Source organism: Schistocerca piceifrons, chromosome 6 (assembly GCF_021461385.2).
Source record: "Schistocerca piceifrons isolate TAMUIC-IGC-003096 chromosome 6, iqSchPice1.1, whole genome shotgun sequence".
Lineage (NCBI taxonomy): Eukaryota > Metazoa > Arthropoda > Insecta > Orthoptera > Acrididae > Schistocerca > Schistocerca piceifrons.
In genome coordinates, this window is record NC_060143.1 from 384,437,326 (window position 1) to 384,455,069 (window position 17,744).

The 17,744-nt window shown below is 44.9% G+C and overlaps 1 protein-coding gene across 1 annotated transcript in view; it reads right to left on the minus strand.

Annotated features, from left to right (window-relative positions):
* LOC124803335 (serine-rich adhesin for platelets-like) overlaps positions 1-13,869 on the minus strand; it is a 65,244-nt gene extending 51,375 nt beyond the window's left edge. The window contains exon 1 of the mRNA XM_047264519.1: positions 13,595-13,869. Within this exon, the coding sequence (XP_047120475.1) occupies positions 13,595-13,869 (275 nt within the window). The remainder of the gene's footprint in view (positions 1-13,594) is intronic.
* Between the last annotated feature and the right edge of the window lie 3,875 nt (positions 13,870-17,744).

Here is a 17,744-nt window from a genome sequence, read left to right on the forward strand (position 1 = left end):
ACATTATATCTTGGCCAGCAAATCGGGCGCCAGCTGCGTACCCGAAACCACCATCCTGTAATTTGGGGGAATTGGTTGACCTGTGAGTAGACATCTGTTGCCACATACTTCTAGAATTCTGCTAAGGACTTGTAGAATCTATGCCAAGCGCTAACGCTGCTGTACTGTGTTTGGAAAATGGAACAACACGCTATTAAACAGCTGAACATAATGTTTTGGCTCGACGGTGGATATGCCTTTGTTCGAGCCGTTTCTCATATTTTAACATTGTTGTTCTCATGCGAAGTGTACGTTGGCGGCCGTAGCATCGTTCAGCAGTCATCTTTAAATCCCGCTTCTCTAAATTCTCTCAGTAGTGTTCCTCGAAAAGAACGTCGCCTTCCACCCAGGGATTCCCATTTGGGCTCCCGATGCGTCTCCTTTTCACTTGCGCGCAGTTCGAAACTACCGGTAACAAGCTTACCAGCCCACTTGTGAATTACTTCAATGCCGCCCTTTAATCCAATCTGATGTGGATCCCAAACACTCGAACAGCAATCAAGAATGGGTCGCACTAGTGTCCTACATGTAATCTCCTTTACAGTTGAACGACATTTTCCCAAAATTCTCCCAATAAACTGAAGTCGACCATTCGCCTACACCGCTTAAATACTCGTTCCATTTCATATCACTTCGCAGCGTTACGCCTAAATATTTCACTGATCTCACTGTGTCAAGCAGCACACTATTAATGCTGTACTCGAACATTATGGATTCATTTCCATAGTCAGCTGCATTTACTTACTTTTTTCTACATTTAGAACTAGCTGCCATTCATCATGTCAACTAGAAACTTTGTCTAAGTCATCTTGTATCCACCTACAGTCACTCAACGACGACATCTTCCCATAAACACAGCATCATGAGCAAACAGCCATAGATTACTGCTCACCCTGTACGTCAGATCAGTTATGTACACAGTTATCCTGTCACACTTCCATGAGGCATTCCTGACGATACATTTGCCTCTGATGAACATTAAACCCTAATCGTCCATCCTTGCTTTTTGGCACACCATTAACACACAATAAGAACAGTAATGGACCCAGTACTGGTTCTTGTGGCATCCCTGATGATACATTACTTCATTTTCTTCTTGTTACTCCGATGATTAAACATTGTATTTTTTTATTTTTTATTTATTATTTTCTTGTAGCTATAAGTCTTCTGACTGGTTTGATGCACCATGAATGCCTCTCCTGTGCAGACTCTTCATCTCAGAGTAGCACTTGCAACTTACGTCCTCAATTATTTACTGGATGTATTCCAATCTCTGTCTGCCTCCACAGTTTTTGCCCCTACAGCTCCCTGTAGTGCCATGGAACTCATTCCCTGATATCTTAACACATGTCCTGCCATCCTGTCCATTCTCCTTGAAAGGTCTCTGTTGGATTCCTTTCATGTTTGATTTCTTAAATCTGTTGTCATTTATGGAATAAATTCCTCTTCTAAATTTACTGTGACGTTTCTGACTACCTGGGAGGAGACTGAGTAGTGGAACGTTACTTTTACACGTAAACAAGAACGATCTGACACACTACTACACTTTAAAACACAGTTTATATGTAATTCATGTCACACAGTCTCATACGGAACCTACATCCGCTTTCTGTTATATACTGTATATGATAAGATACTGTCATCCCCCTTCCCTTCTGTGTGAGAGGATGAATGATCAAATGTGTTTGTAGTTGCATGCTTGAGGGTAGCAGACAAGCCTGTCTGCTAGAGAACAGTAGGACCAACGTCGGAACAGGTAGCTACGCTTCCTAAAAGCAAAGAGGTTTCTATCCTTAGTATGGTTCTGTCCGTCCGTTGTCATGTTGGTATAGGAAGCTGCCCCTCTGGCCACTTCCGTTTGTCTTTGTGAGCCACCCTGCAGGAAGCACGCTGGGCGGTAGGCAGTGGCAGTCTGGCGGTGGCGAGCGTCTGAAGTGGTAAGATCTCCGGCTAAGCGCGTGTCTGCTAAGTCCATAGGACAATGGATTTGTTAAGTTCAGCCTAACTGAAAATTTAATCATCTTTATCTCGGGTTTAGCTCTAAAATATCTAAGGTTATCTTAAATTGCAGCGTAGTGTAATTCTCGTGTGAAGTTCAGATTATTTTGGGGTAGTTGGTTTGTCATTACTTTGCGAGTAAAGTGGAACCACGTGTTGATCAGTAACTCTAACTAAGTTCATCAATCTTAAATGTGAATGCTTGTGTGATTATAACGTCTCGTCTGGACAATATTTTACAATATAGCAACTTTTCTTTATGCTTTTCTTTATGTTCAACCCACGTGGAGTGTACTTTGCGAGACCAGTACCACGTGCTTATATAACTGTTTGACCCATCAGGTTAATAGTAAGACGTTAGTAACCAGTTCAAGGTTTTGCTTTTGTCAATTGCTTTTCGATCTAATGTATTTTAATTATCAAAATTATTGTGGAGTTGTACGCTTTGTGTAAACCAAATTGACCACGTGGAGCATGTGGTGTAATCATCAAAGTAGCCCTCAGCTATTCTTTTTGCGAAGACTTCACAAAGAGTTAATATGAATTTAGTATACCAGTGTGTGGTAATTACATGACGGACAGGATTGTGGTATGAACGTAATTTCTTTGGGTATAAAAACTGAATCTGTTGGTTGTGGTTAATTTCTTCTTGCTTATGTTTCAATGTTCTCCGTGAGTTATTTTATGAATGCAGTGTCGTATGCAGTCTCCCAATCTTGGCTCCATATTTTATGTGTTCCGTAAGATTACAATCTCACATTTTTCAATCGTAAATAAGGCACCAGCTCAGTTATAACTCACGTATAATATGCTGAAATTTCAATGAACAATCTTAAAATAAATTTCCAAATATAAACTGATTTCTTTCTTTTTATTTAAATTCTCTTGATATATATATATTACCGGTTTTGTATGACTATTAAAAGATTATCATTAATGTTAGTCTGCTTGGTAAACCTAGACTAAATATCTGATGAAACAGTTGCCCTGTAATCCACGGTTAACGTCCCCAGACAGATCACGGCTTTTAACCCACTTTCATTGTCAATTAGCACCGATATCAGCATAGCAAAATTCATGTAGCAATATTACATCCTTGTCAGTGTTTCCCACATACTCTTTCCCTCTCCGATTCTACGCAGAATCTCCTCATTCCGTACGTTATCAGTCCATCTAATTTTCAACATTCGTCTGTAGCACCACATTTCAAACTCTTCAGTTCTCTTCTTTTCCAGTTTTTCTACAGTCCATGTTTCATTACCATATAATGCCGTGCTCCAAACCTACATTCTCAGATATTTCTATCTCAAATTAAGGCCTATGTTATATCAGTAGATTCCTCTTGGCCAGGAATGTTCTTTTTGTCAGTGCGATTGTGCATTTGATGTCCTCCTTGCTCCTTCCGTCATTGGTTATTTTTCTGCCTAGGTAGTAGAATTCCTTAACTTCAACTACTTCGTAACCATCAATTATAATGTTAAATTTCACACTATTCGTATTTCTGTTACTTCTTACTACATTTCTCTTTCTCCAATTTACTCCCAGACCATATTCTGTACTCATTGCACTGTTCATTCTGTTCAGAAGATAATGTAATTCTTCGTCACTTTCAGTCAGGATAGCAATGTCAGCGAATCGTATCATTGATATCCTTTCACCTTGAAATTTTATTGCACTCCTGAACCTTTCTCTTATATCCATCATTGCTTCCTAGATGTACAGATTGAACAGTAGGGGTGAAAGACTACATCTCTCTCTTACATCCTTTTTAATCCGAACATTTCGTTCTTGATCGTCCACTCTTGGCTCTTGTACATATTGTATATTACCCGTCTATCCCTATATCGTACCTCTATTTTTCTCAGAACTTCGAACGTCTTTGACCATTTTATACTGTAGAACGCTTTTTACAGATCGACAAATCCTATGAACGTGTCTTGATTTTTCGTCATTCTTGCTTCCATTATCAACCGTAACGTCAGAATTGCCTCTCTTGGCATTTGTCTTTGCTAAGGCCAAATTGATCGTCATTTAACACATCCTGAATTTTGTTTTCCTTTCTTCTGTATATTATTCTTGCCAGCAACTTGGATGCATGAGCTGTTAAGCTGATTGTGCTATAATTTTTGCACTTATCGGCTCTTGCAGTCTTTGGAATTGTGTGGATGATATTTTTTCGAAAGTCAGATGGTATGTTGCCAGACTGATAAATTCTACACATCAGCGTGAATAGTAGTTTTGTTGCCACTACCCCCAATGATTTTAGAAATTCTAATGGAATGTTATCTATCCCTTCAGCCCCATTTGATTTTAAGTCCTCCAAAGCTCTCTTAAAATTTGATTCTAACACTGAATCCCCTATCTCTTTCAAATCGACTCCTGTTTCTTCTTCTATCACATTAGACAAATCTTTTCCCTCATAAAGGTCTTCAATGTACTCTTTCCACCTATACGCTCTCTCCTCTGTATTTAATAGTGGAATTCCCGTTGCACTCTTAATGTTCTCGCCCTTGCTTTTAATTTCACCTTTGGATGTTTCGACTGTCTTATATGTGGACTCAGTCCTTCCGACGTCATGTCTTTTTCGATTTCTTCACATTTTTCATGCAACCAGTTCGTCTGAGCTTCCTTGCACTTCCTATTTATTTCATTCCTTAGCGACTTCTATCATCGATCAACTGAAGTAGTTCTTGTGTTATCCATGGTTTCTACGCAGTTACCTCTTTGTAGCTATGTTTTTCTCTACAACTTCTGTTATTGTTCTTTTTAGATATGACCATTCCTCTTTAACTGTACTGCGTAATGAGCTATTCATTATTGCTGTATCTATAGCCTTAGAGAACGTCAAGCGTATTTTGTCATTCCTTAGTACTTCAGTATCCCACTTCTTTGCATATTGATTCTACCTGAATAATTTCTTAAACTTCAGCCTATTCTTCATCATCACTACGACATGTTGATCTGAGTTTATATCTGCTCCTTAGTACGCCTTACAATCCAGAATCCGATTTCGGAATCTCTGTCTGACCATGATGTAATCTAACTTAAATCTTCTCGTATCACCCGGCTTCTCCTTTCGTGATTCTTGAACAGAGTATTCGCTACCACTAGCTGAAATTTGTTTTAGAACTCAACTAGTCTTTCTACTCTCTTATTCCTTGTTGCAAGCCCATGTGCTCCTGTAATCTTTTCATCTGCTCCTTCCCGTACAACTGCATTCCAGTCCCCCGTGATTGTTAGATTTTAATCTCCCTTTACGTACTGTATTACCCTTTACATATTCTCATAGACTTTCTCTGTCTCATCATCTCCAACTTGCGGAGTTGGCATATACACCCGAACTATCGTTGGTGTTGGTTTGCTGTCGATTCTGATAACAACAACTCTATCACTGAACTCTTCACAGTAACTCTCTGCCCTACCTTGCTGTTCATAGCGAATGCTACTCCCGTTGTACCATATTCTGCAGCTGTTGATATTGCCTATACTCATCTGACCAGAAATACTTGTCTTCTTTCCATTTCACTTCACTAACCCCTACTATACCTAAATTGGGCCCTAGCATTTCCCCGGCCGCGGTGGCCGTGCGGTTCTAGGTGCTGCAGTATGGAACCGCGGGACAGCTACGGTCGCAGGTTCGAATCCTGCCTCGAGCATGGATGTGTGTGATCTCCTTAGGTTAGTTGGGTTTAAGTAGTTCTAAGTTCTAGGGGAGTGATGACCTAAGATGTTAAGTCCCATAGTGCTTAGAGCCTTTTTTTTTTAGCATTTCCCTTTTTCAGATTTTCTAGCTTCCCAAACGCGTTCAAGTTTCTGACATTCCACGCCCCGACTCTTAGAACGTTATCCTTTCGTTGGTTATTCAACGTTTTTCTTATGGTCACCCCCTTGGCAGCCCACTCCCGGAGATCCGAATGGGGGACTATTCCGGAATCTTTTGCCACTGGAGAGATCGTCATGACACATTTTTAATTACAGGCCACATGTCCTGTGCATACACGTGCCTTTAATGCAGTGGTTTCCTTTAGCTTCTGCATCCTCATGCCGTTGATCATTGCTGATTCTTCCGCCTTCAGGGGCTTTTTCCCACCATAAGTACGAGAGAGTGTTCTGAACCTCTGTAGGCTCCTCCGCTTTGACAGGGCAGTTGGAAGAATGTGGGTGGCTTCTTATGCCAGAAGTCTTCGGCCGCCAATGCTGATTATTAATCAAAATTTAAGCAGTGGCTGGTTTCTAACCCGAAACCGAAGACTTTTTGATTGTTAATCAAAGGCGCTATCCACTTTTTTCCAGTTTTTTCCTTACAAAACTCGAACGCTAACCATTTTTTTTTTTTACGGGGATGAACGGACCCGGTCAGTTTCAGGCCGGGTGGAGACAAGGTGTGCAGGGTTTGAAACCCAAGACCTGGCCACGATGCCTTCCCCCCGCCTGTCACTGTGCTGGTCCATCGCATGGACATGGTACTAGGTTGCTTTTTTTAATTTCACGTTTTTTATTCATTTTTTATTTTCTTAAACTTTTTCTTTATTTTTGTTATTTGTTTCATGAAAAGAAAATTTGAGAGAAAAAATCCACAATTCTGGGTCTCAAAAAGAAACTTTTTCTCTAGGAAGAACACAATGAAAAAAGGCTCCAGAGAAAAAAAGGCTGTCCAATTCCTTGACGGTTAAAGGGAAGGTGCAACATCTTGGCAAACAGAGCATGATAACGTGAAAGGCTCTGCCAATTCCAATAAGCGTTCACCATATATTGACGAAAAACGAGGGGGTCGGGGACGTTATCACACCTGACTACATAGAGGGCATAGTGTCCGAGGAGCCAAACGATCGAATTAGTCTTGGTCCGAGGGAAAACGGAGAAGTCGGGACACAGAAGTAGTTCAACCGAGAAATCTGGTGAGGAAAGCCAGTTTTGGGCGAATCCAGTGCCAGTGTTCTCGTCCACAAGAGACAAACCTGTGTGGTAATGTATCAGGTTGATGACATGTGTCACAAAGACCAGTCGGACTATGACGAATGCGATGGAGGCGTTCGTCGGTCGGGATCAGATTGTGAATGACCCTACACCACGATGACGCAACTTCCATCCGGAGGATAGGAAGACTTACGTGAAACCACACTGCTTTCCAGGATATCATTGGCGCCGCCATTTCAACTAGGGAGAGGGATGATTGTACTCCCCAACGAGAAAGCAAGGGTCTGGTGGTAAGGTGTGTCACTGGTAAAATGTCACCTCCCAGAAGACTGATTATACTATAAAACGTGCCGCAGTTTAGAGTTGATTCAGCCAACATTGGCAGGCGGAGTCAGACCCACCAGAGAAGACACGTAAATAAGCAAGATGTAATAGAATGAATAGAATGAGTTGCTCGAGTACATGTTAAAATGGTACGCCGTGTAAACAATACTGAAGCCTTCATTTTGACATTGGGAAGTCCCAAACCTCCAAGGGGACGGGGTCTTGCAACCACATCCTACTGAAGTCGAAAAATATGTTTTTTCCATAGGAAACGACCGGACATTTGCATCACTTTGAGCGCCATCATCACGGGGAGCGGGAATATTTGTGCAACGCAGTACACTTTGCTGAAAATGTAGGAATCTAGGACCCGCACTTTGTGAAGAAGACTAAAGGAACGGCGTTCGTGCTTACGAATTGCTACTCGTACTTGTATTCGGTTCGTCCCCTCCCACCAATTGAGTGCAGCCATTTTCATCGCACAGCGATCCATCGTAATTCCCAACGATTTATGGCGAGCAACAACCATTGTCCATGGAATGACATCTTGAAAACCTTGCAGTGGTAATAGGGTACATTTCCGTTCATTAATGCGGGCCCCAGAGAGAGAGAGAGAGAGAGAGAGAGAGAGAGAGAGAGAGAGCATAAGGAATCCAATATGTCCTTGAACAAGGATATATCACCGACATGACGTAGCAATACCGTAACATCATCCGCATACCCTCATCCGAGAAGGCCAGCGACTTAGTTGATCAGCAATACGACAATCAAAGGTTCTAAGAAAAAGACAAAAAGCGACATGGAGAGGGGTCTACCCTGCGGTAAGCCCCGTCGGATGGTGATCTGGGCAGTAAGTTGTCCGTTCACAACCACAGACGCGTGAATGCCAGTAAAAAGATTCGGTAATACCCGACAAGCAGTATGACTGAGATCAGAGGCATAAGTCGCTGGAGCCACCGAGAGACGTCCCGGCATTCGACTGCAGAAGATAGAATCGTGCGCCCAGGCACACAGCTTTGGTGGACAGCAAGAATTTTCTCTAACAGTATCGACAAACGGTTATTAACCGCCATGGCTACAGTTTTGTAATTGAAATTAAGTACTGTGATCGGACGGAAATTATCGATGTCTGGACTTCCGGTTGTCTTCGGAACTAGAACGATTTTACCAACCTTGAAGGGGTCAGAAATCCAATCCCCCCCCGGATAACCTCATTTACCAGCGACGTAATGGTATCACCTATAAGAGGCCAAAAATCTACATAAAATTCCTTTGGAATACCGACGAGTCCTGGCGATTCTTGCGATGGTGAATCAGCAATAAGGCGATATATATCATCGGTAGTGAAGTCACTTGGAAAGCCATCATTTAATGCTGGAGTAACCACGCAATCAAGGAGAGGAGTAAACCCATCAAGGACAATCGTATCAGTTGTAGGGTGATTATAAAGATCGGTCAAGTAATTACAGATAGCTGTGGAAGTTTCACGTTATGATTTCAGTATGTAACCATCGGTGTGAGCAACGAACTTGAAATATGCTCGTCTTCGACACGTCCGCAACTGGATAAGGTGATACAAGGAGGTCAGTTCATCCTGTAGGATTTTGATCGCACCCTGAGTCCTTCCAGTTGTTGCCTCTGTAAGTGAAGAAGTTTCACCTTAACATGGTGGACATCCATAATCCGTGAGGGAGCTTGACGGGAACCGTCATAAAGTTGACTCAAGACGGAATAATAAAATTAACGTTTTCCGGAGCAAAGGTTTGGCATGCCCCGACCACCATTCCATAAGAGAAGGATAACGGTCCAGCAAACCCAAGATACGGGTCCAACCGTCTCTACCGATAATCTCGAGGGTAGAATCCTTAAAGAGGGAGGTGTTCATCGTCCAGGGGAGGTGATACAGATTTACTGGTTACGGCACATGATTTGAAGTTACAACTACGGCGCATTGATCAGTGGAACAAGTGGGTATCACGTCAATCGTTAACAGCTGTCCACATAAAGAATCAGAAAGATAGAAGTGATCGAGGCTGCTGCTGGAAGTAGCTGTAAAACGTGTATATCTGTCTAGAATGGTATACTGACAGATCCACGCATCGCATATCTGCGAAGAGCGCACCAAGTCGAATAGTTCCTTACTGAAATTAAAATTAGGGATCTTATTCTCAGGACGGAACACAAATAAAATCTCCGCCTAGCAGACGTTTCTGCGAAGTTTCACGAAATAGATCAACAATATCCTCTTTATAAAAACGCCCGTGATCTGTGGAATGGCCAGATCCTGAAGGAGCAAAAAGAAGAATTAAAGTAAGGTCACAAAAATTGCATCCTCTTCCTCGGCCAAGTAGAAAAGCCAGGAATAGAAAAATGGTCAAATAAGACCTCTTGCAAAAATATCACGTCTCCACTCGAATCGTAGATAAATTGTTGCAGCGCCGCAACTCTAAGCTCGGAACTAATTCCGCTTACATTCAGGGTAAGACAGGTATAGGCCTGCATGTATTTATTACAAGACTAGGCAGTTTATTGCTTGGAAATGACCTTTCACAGTCCATGGCAGAGTCAACGGATGAATCTGAATGTGAAGAGGTGGATCCCTATATTCCACCCTCTTTCTATTTTCTCTTTTTTCGCGATGACGCGCGCTCAGGTTGAAAGTATTTTGTTGCGGCTGTGCGGGAAGGCGACTGCCACAAGGGGAAACTTGGGGGGTTCCTGCGGAAATTCAGTATCAGGTACAGGAGATACACCCCAATCTTCCACAATTGGGTGGTGCGGCTCCTGGGAATCAACAGAAATGGAAACTGACGATACGTCTTTTACCACCACCACATGTCGAACTGGAACAGTTGTACCGAACTGGTTCTGATCAGCAGCGGTCTGTGGAATGCTTTCCCCACACGGGGTCACAGAAGAAGGGTGGGAATAAGTTACAGACACAAGGATGTCTGGTAGGACTGAAGGTAGAGTACGGAGTCCCAGAGTTCTCGACCTCAGGAGTTACATCTGAGGCTGGACGCTTCCGAATCTTAAACAGCAACCGACATGTTATCATCCGGTCTGAACTAGGGGAAGGAAGAGGCCTCCACCAACGGAATCTTCGCAGTCGAGAGGAGAAGGGAAAAGGAATGCTTGGTTAGGCACAATGGCTGTCACTTGGGGAACCAGGTCCGCTAAAATTAGCCTTTTAAGTTGTTCATAAGCCTATTTTAAGACCGTGACACGACACTGACAATTTGTACGGAGATGTCCACTCTCATTACATATAAAATAAGTCCCTTCTTGTTCTGTGTAAACTATATGTAGCCGGTATCCACATATCTGCAAATGAGAGGTAATATTTTGTTTGACGATGATGTCCACGGATCGAACTCCATTACAGATTCGTAAACTATGTTGAGCGGACCACCGTTCCCGCCGCATCTTCCGTATATCTCTAAACGGAAACAGGACGGTCTTGAGAAAACTGTCTTCAGCTTCGGGCGGAAGGTTAAACACCCAACATTTGTATATTCTACCTCCGCGTTCGTCAGAATAACCATTCTATTAGAGTCATCGCGATGAGCGAAAGGGACTCCTTGTCCATGTCAAAGAAGAAGCCTGTCAACCTGAAGCGGGTGTATAAACCTGAAGCAAAACGCATACGATTCTGAATCGAAGTAAGCCGTGTTAACGTGTTCTGAAGTGATCTTGATCGTATCTACACTGAAGAGCCAAAGAAACTGGTACACATGCCTAATATCGAGTAGGGCCCCCGCGAGCACGAAGAAATGCCACCAAACGACGTGCCATGGGCTCGACTAATGTCCGAAGTAGTGCTGGAGGGAACTGACACCATGAAACCTGCAGCGTATCCATAAATCTGTAAGAGTTTGAGGAGGTAGATTTGTTCAGAACAGCATGTTGCAAGGCATCCCAGATGTGCTCAATAACGTTCGTGTCTGAGGAGTTTGATGGCCAGCGGAAGTGTTTAATCTCAGAAGAGTATTCCTGTAGCCACTCTGTAGCAATTCACGACGTGTGGGGTGTCACATTGTGCTTTGGAATTGCCCAAGTCCGTTGGAATGCACAATGGCCATGAATGGATGCGGGTGAACAGACAGGATGCTTTCGTACGTGTCACCTGTCACAGTCGTATCTAGATATATCAGGGGTCCCATATCACTCCAACTGCACACGCCCCACATCATTACAGAGCCTGCATCAGCTTGAACAGCCCCCGATGACATGCAGGGTTCGTGGATTCACGAGGTTGTCTCCATACCCGTACACGTCCATCCAATCGATGCAATTTGAAACGAGACTCGTTCGACCAGGTAACATGTTTCCAGCCATCAACAGTCCAATGTCGGTGTTGACGGGCCCAGGCGAGGCGAAAAGCTTTGTATGGTGCAGTGATCAAGGGTACACGAGTGGGGCTTCGGCTCCAAAAGCCCATATCCATGATGTTTCGTTGAATTGTTTTCACGCTGACAATTATTGATGGCCCAGCAATTTGCGGAAGGGTTACACTTCTGTCATGTTGAACTATTCTCTTCAGTCGCCGTTGATCCTGTTCTTACAGGAACTTTCTCCGGCAGCAGCGATGTCGGAGATTTGATGTTTTACCGGAATCCAGATATTCACGGTACACTCGTGAAATGGTCGTACGGGAAAATCCCCACTGCATCCCTACTCGGAGATGGCTCGTGGGCCGACTGTAACATCACGTTAAAAATCACTTAAATCTTGATAACCTGCCATCGTAGCAGCAGTAACCGATCTAACAACTGCGCTAGACACTTGTCTTATATAGGCTTCTCTGACCGCAGCGCTGTATTCTGCATGTTTACATATCTCTGTATTGGAATATGCATGTCTACAACAGTTTCTATGGCGCTTCAGTGTACAAGCCACTCACGTATTTCTAACGAACTCTGCTGCACATGACGCGTGGACCTGTTAGAGCTGGCGGTACTGTGATGATGGAGACGGTTTTAAGGGCGCACGACGACAAGGTCTTCAGCGTCCACTCAGTAACAGATTTAGACAGGTGTCAAGAAAAGACTCAGAACAATAAGATTAAACAGAACATAAGACACAGGAAACAAGCTTGGAAAACTATGTGCCTACCCACACCGAAGCGTGGGACGAAGCATGCCGTCAGCAGTGAAACATGGACAACTCAGGAAGAAATTGGTAGAGGGAGCTAAAGCCATATAGCAGATGGTAGTGGCTGGCTGACCGCAAGGAGAAGGGGAGGAGCCAGCCACTGTGCTAAACACTAAAACCACCAGCCTAAAAGTTTAGGCCAGAGTCCAGAAACATCACAAAACTTTAAAACCCTAGACACGTCTCATCATCAGCTAAAACACAGGGCAGATCCCGATCAACTTGTGCTTCTGCCCTTGCATCACGATATGAAATGGAGTCTGTTAAAATGTGCCGGACAGAGATATGCACACCACAAGCATCACAAATCGGGGGATCCTCCCGCCGTAATAGAAAGCTATGTGTGAGAGGACAGTGCCCAATCCAAAGACGCGTGAGTGTCACTTCTTCCCGCCTGAGCACCCGGCAGGAGGAACGCCACGGCCGAGTTGTTGACTTCACCAACCGCAGTTTATTGGCCGTCACCGCCAGCCATTCTTCCTCCCACAACTCCATGCACTTCTTGTGGACTGCAGAAATGATGATGATGATGTGTGACGAGGGCCTCCCGTCGGGTAGACCGCTCGCCTGGTGCAAGTCTTTCGATTTGAAGCCACTTCGGCGACTTGCGCGTCGATGGGGATGAAATGACGATGATTAGGATAACACAACACCCAGTCCCTGAGCGGAGAAAATCTCCGACCCAGCCGGGAATCGAACCCGGGCCCTTAGGACAGTGCAGAAATGACAGACTGCAAGGGAATAGGACATTGGACCACATCCTGCTCTCTGCAGGCCTCCTTGAGAGCCCGAGCGGCCTGATCATTGCCCCATATTCCTACATGACCAGGCTCCCAGCAGAAGGACACCTCCTTACCCCGCCGTTGGAGCAAGTACAGTTCGTCATATATCAGCTGTGCGTGGAATGTTCCTGGGAGACATGAATGATATCACGGCGCAAGATAACGCGGCGTCAAATGAAGTCACAAACACGAGACACCGAGAGACAAACGACGACGCGACGCTCACGACTCACTCGACACTGAGGATAAACGAGGAAACTGCCGCAGCGCAACGATAGGGACAGAAACTGGCGGAACCTTCTAGCCCAGCGCGCGAAGCGGGAGTGACGCTAGGATGTGTAGACCGCGAGTGGTGTAAGTCGGGAGGAGTTGTACTGTACCTGAGGGCAGGGCGCTCGCTGCCGGTGGAGGAGACGGTGGTGTGGGGCGTGGAGTCGGGGTCCCAGCAGGCAGCGATGGAGAAGCGCGACCCGCTGGTGGGCTCGACGGCCTCCACGGACACGCGCAGCGTGGCCTCCTGCCAGCGGCGCAACTGCGCCTGGCGCTGCTCGCGCGTCGGCTCGGCCGCCGCCTGCCCCTCTCGCGTCCAGGGCGCGGGGTCCGGACCCGAGGCGGCGTACTCGGGCTGCGCGCCCGGCCGGTTGCGGCCCGCCATCGCACGGATCTCGCCCGGCGACGGGTTCCTGTCCCAACCAGCGCAGCCGTCACACGGGCCCAACACACTCGCTCAACGGGCTTCTGAAACAAGAATCTTATACGACGGTGGTTTCATAACTCTGGCAAATCTCCAAAAAAGCATAGGGTACATTTTGTTGCGCCTTCGTGGTTGGTAAGCTCGATTATTCCAAGGATCGTATACAGAGTTTCGACAATGTGCAGCTTACAGTTCATTGTTGGCACTCGTCTGGACTGGTCAGTGTGTCGACTGCAATTGGAAACAGAGTTTACTGCTGTTACACTAATGGCCATTAAAACTGCTACATCAAGAAGAAATGCAGATGATAAACGGGTATTCATTAGACAAATATATGATACTAGAACTGACATTGATTACATTTTCATGCAATTTGCCTGCATAGATCCTGAGAAACCAGTACCCAGAACAACCGCCTCTGGCCGTAATAACGGCCTTGAAACACCTGAGTCAAACAGAGCTCGGATGGCGTGTACAGGTACAGCTGCCCATGCAGCTTCAACACGATACCACAGTTCATCAAGAGTAGTGACTGGCGTATTGTGACGAGCCAGTTACTCGGCCACCATTGACCAGACGTTTTCAATTGGTGAGAGATCTGGAGAATGTGCTGGCCAAGGCAGCAGTCGAACATTTTCTGTATCCAGAAAGGCCCGTACAGGACCTGCAACATGCGGTCGTGCATTATCCTACTGAAATGTAGGGTTTCGCAGCGATCGAATGAAGCGTAGAGCCACGGATCTGAAATGTAATGTCCACTGTTCAAAGTGCCGTCAATGCGAACAAGAGGTGACCGAGACGTGTAACCAATGGCACCCCGTACAATCACCCCGGGTGATACGCCAGTATGGCGATGACGAATACACGCTTCCAATATCCGTTCACCGCGATGTCGCCAAACACGGATGCAACCATCATGATGCTGTAAACAGAACCCGGATTCATCCGAAAAAATTACGTTTTGCCATTCGTGCACCCAGGTTCGTCGTTGAGTACACCATAGCAGGCGCTCCTGTCTGTGATGCAGCGCTAAGGGTAACCGCAGCCATGGTCTCAGAGATGATAGTCCATGCTTCTGCAAACGTCGTCGAAATGTTCGTGCAGATGGTTATTGTCTTGCAAACGTCCCCATCTATTGACTCAGGGATCGAGATGTGGCTGCACGATCCGTTACAGCCATGCGGATAAGATGCCTGTCATCTCGACTGCTAGTGATATGATGCCGTTGGGATCCAGCACGGCGTTCCGTATTACCCTCCTGAACCCACCGATTCCATATTCTGCTAACAGTCATCGGATGTCGACCAACGCGAGCAGCAATGTCGCGATACGATAAACCGCAATCGCGATAGGCTACAGTCTGACCTTTACCAGAGTCGGAAAGGTGATGGTACGCATTTCTCCTCCTTACACGAGGCATCAGAACAACGTTTCACCAGGCAACGCCGGTCAACTGCTGTTTGTGTATGAGAAATCGGTTGGAAACTTTCCTCATGTCAGCAAATTGTTGGTGTCGCCACCGGCGCCAAGCTTGTGTGAATGCTCTGAAAAGGTAATCATTTGCATATCACAGCATCTTCTTCCTGTCGGTTAAATTTCGCGTCTGTAACAAGTCATTTTGTGGTGTAGCAATTTTAATGGCCAGTAGTGTATTAAAGATTTTAATTTGAAGGGTTGGACTGCCACGCAGATCACAACAAAATTGGATGAACTTCACATGGGCTTTGCGTCATCATCATAGACAATTTAATTTTGGTTTAGTGAATTTAAACGTGGTCGGACAAGCACCGAAGACGATGCATGCTCCAGCCGTCCAAGTGAGGTCACCACAAAGCAACTACTGGCACCGCGGTTGTTTACGGTGGACCAAAAGCGCAACCGGAACAACATTTCAACACAACGTCTGGCGATGTTTAACCACAATCCGCAAGACTGTCTGCCCCGATTTTTAACTGTTGATGAAACCTCGATGGTCCATATTTCCATACCAGAATGAAAACGGAAGTCAGAAGAATTGACAAAGGCTGGTGAAAGTGCACCGAAGAAAAATTGGAAATTTGTGGTAAGTTCCTATGGGATCAAACTGCCGAAGTCAGCGGTCCCTAGGCTTTCACACTATTTCATTTAACTTAAACTAACTTACGCTAAGGACAACACACACACACACACCCATGCCCGAGGGAGGACTCGAACCTACGGCAGGGGGAAGCCGCGCGAACTGTGGCAAGGGGCCCTAGACCACACGACTACCCCACGCTGCTGCACCTAAAAAGAGAGACTATTTTGTCAGCTCGTAACGTGATGACCACTGTCTTTTTTTTTTTCAATGAACAATTCTCTTAGATTGCTTGGAAAAGGCACAACCATAACTGAACCGTATTATGTTTTACTGCTGGGTCGTTTGAAATTTACGTTGGCTGGCTGAAAATGACCAATGTTGACACGGCAAACGGGACTCTTTCACCAGAATAATGCTCCATCTACACATCAGCGATAACAATGGCAAAGTGCATGAACTGAGCTTTGATTCCTCATCCACCCGTTTCACCACACTTAGCCCCAAGTGACTTCTCCCTTTCCTCTAATTCGAAAATTGGCTTGCTTGAAATAAATTTTCATAAAATGTGAGTGATATCTGTAGTCAATGAGTATTTTGCAGAGTTTGACAGATCCTTTTTATCCAATGGGTTGAAAAAATTGGACAAAGTGTATATCCATCGAAGGAAAAGTAAGGGAGTTGTTTATGAAATAAAGATTTTTTCTTGCTTTTTTACCAGATTTATCAAACCACACTCGTATCCATACATATTATAAAAATGTATGGCTGTGTATGTTCCACATCTCCTCCTAAACTACCGGACCAATTGAAACCAAACACATATCATTTACTGTCTGGAAATCATCGAAAGGTGGAGTTGGCGGCGGGGGTGACAAAGCAGTGTAGCCCACGACGCGGGAATACTTGACGCATCTAGGAGTTGAGAATTGGAGCACAAAGAAACTTACAACAAACTTTCTACATAGTTTCAGACCTTCACCAAACATTTTTTCGCTAACAACCCATGCAATATGATGAAAGGAAAAAATTTCATCGCTTCAAATGGCTCTGAGCACTATGGGACTCAACTGCTGTGGTCATAAGTCCCCTAGAACTTAGAACTACTTAAACCTAACTATCCCAAGGACATCACACACATCCATGCCCGAGGCAGGATTCGAACCTGCGACCGTAGCGGTCGTGCGGTTCCAGACTGTAGCGCCTTTAACCGCTCGGCCACTCCGGCCGGCGAAAATTTCATCGCCTACTACATTTTCCCTGTTCGTGCAATAAAACTGTCGCATCTTGCATGATGTTCCAAATTATTACGTCTTTGCTAGTAGCTCCATTAGCAACACATTTCGCAGACAGTAGCCCCGTATACCACTGGATGTACCAGCACAGTTGTATAATTGTATGATACATAGTTCAGGGGATAGGACGTCATAAACATTGATCTGCATGAAAATGAAACTACAGAGCGAAATTCGCTAGAGATACAGGTAAAAATATATGTACATATACGTGTGAAATATATGTGACAACTGCGTGCACGGGCAAAGCCACCAATAAGAAGCTCATTCTAAGCTCCTGGAACGATTTCAACCAAATTTGACACGCATATTAGTTACGATCTGGAAAGAAATACTGTGATGGTAAGAACCACCAGCCTCCTATCGAAATGGGCCTGATAACGTGGAGAGAGAAGGAGAGGACGGAGGAGATGGACAGCCAGAGAGAAGGAAGAAAGAGATTGACACAGGTAGGGGGAGGAGCAGATGTTCAAAGAGAGAAGGAT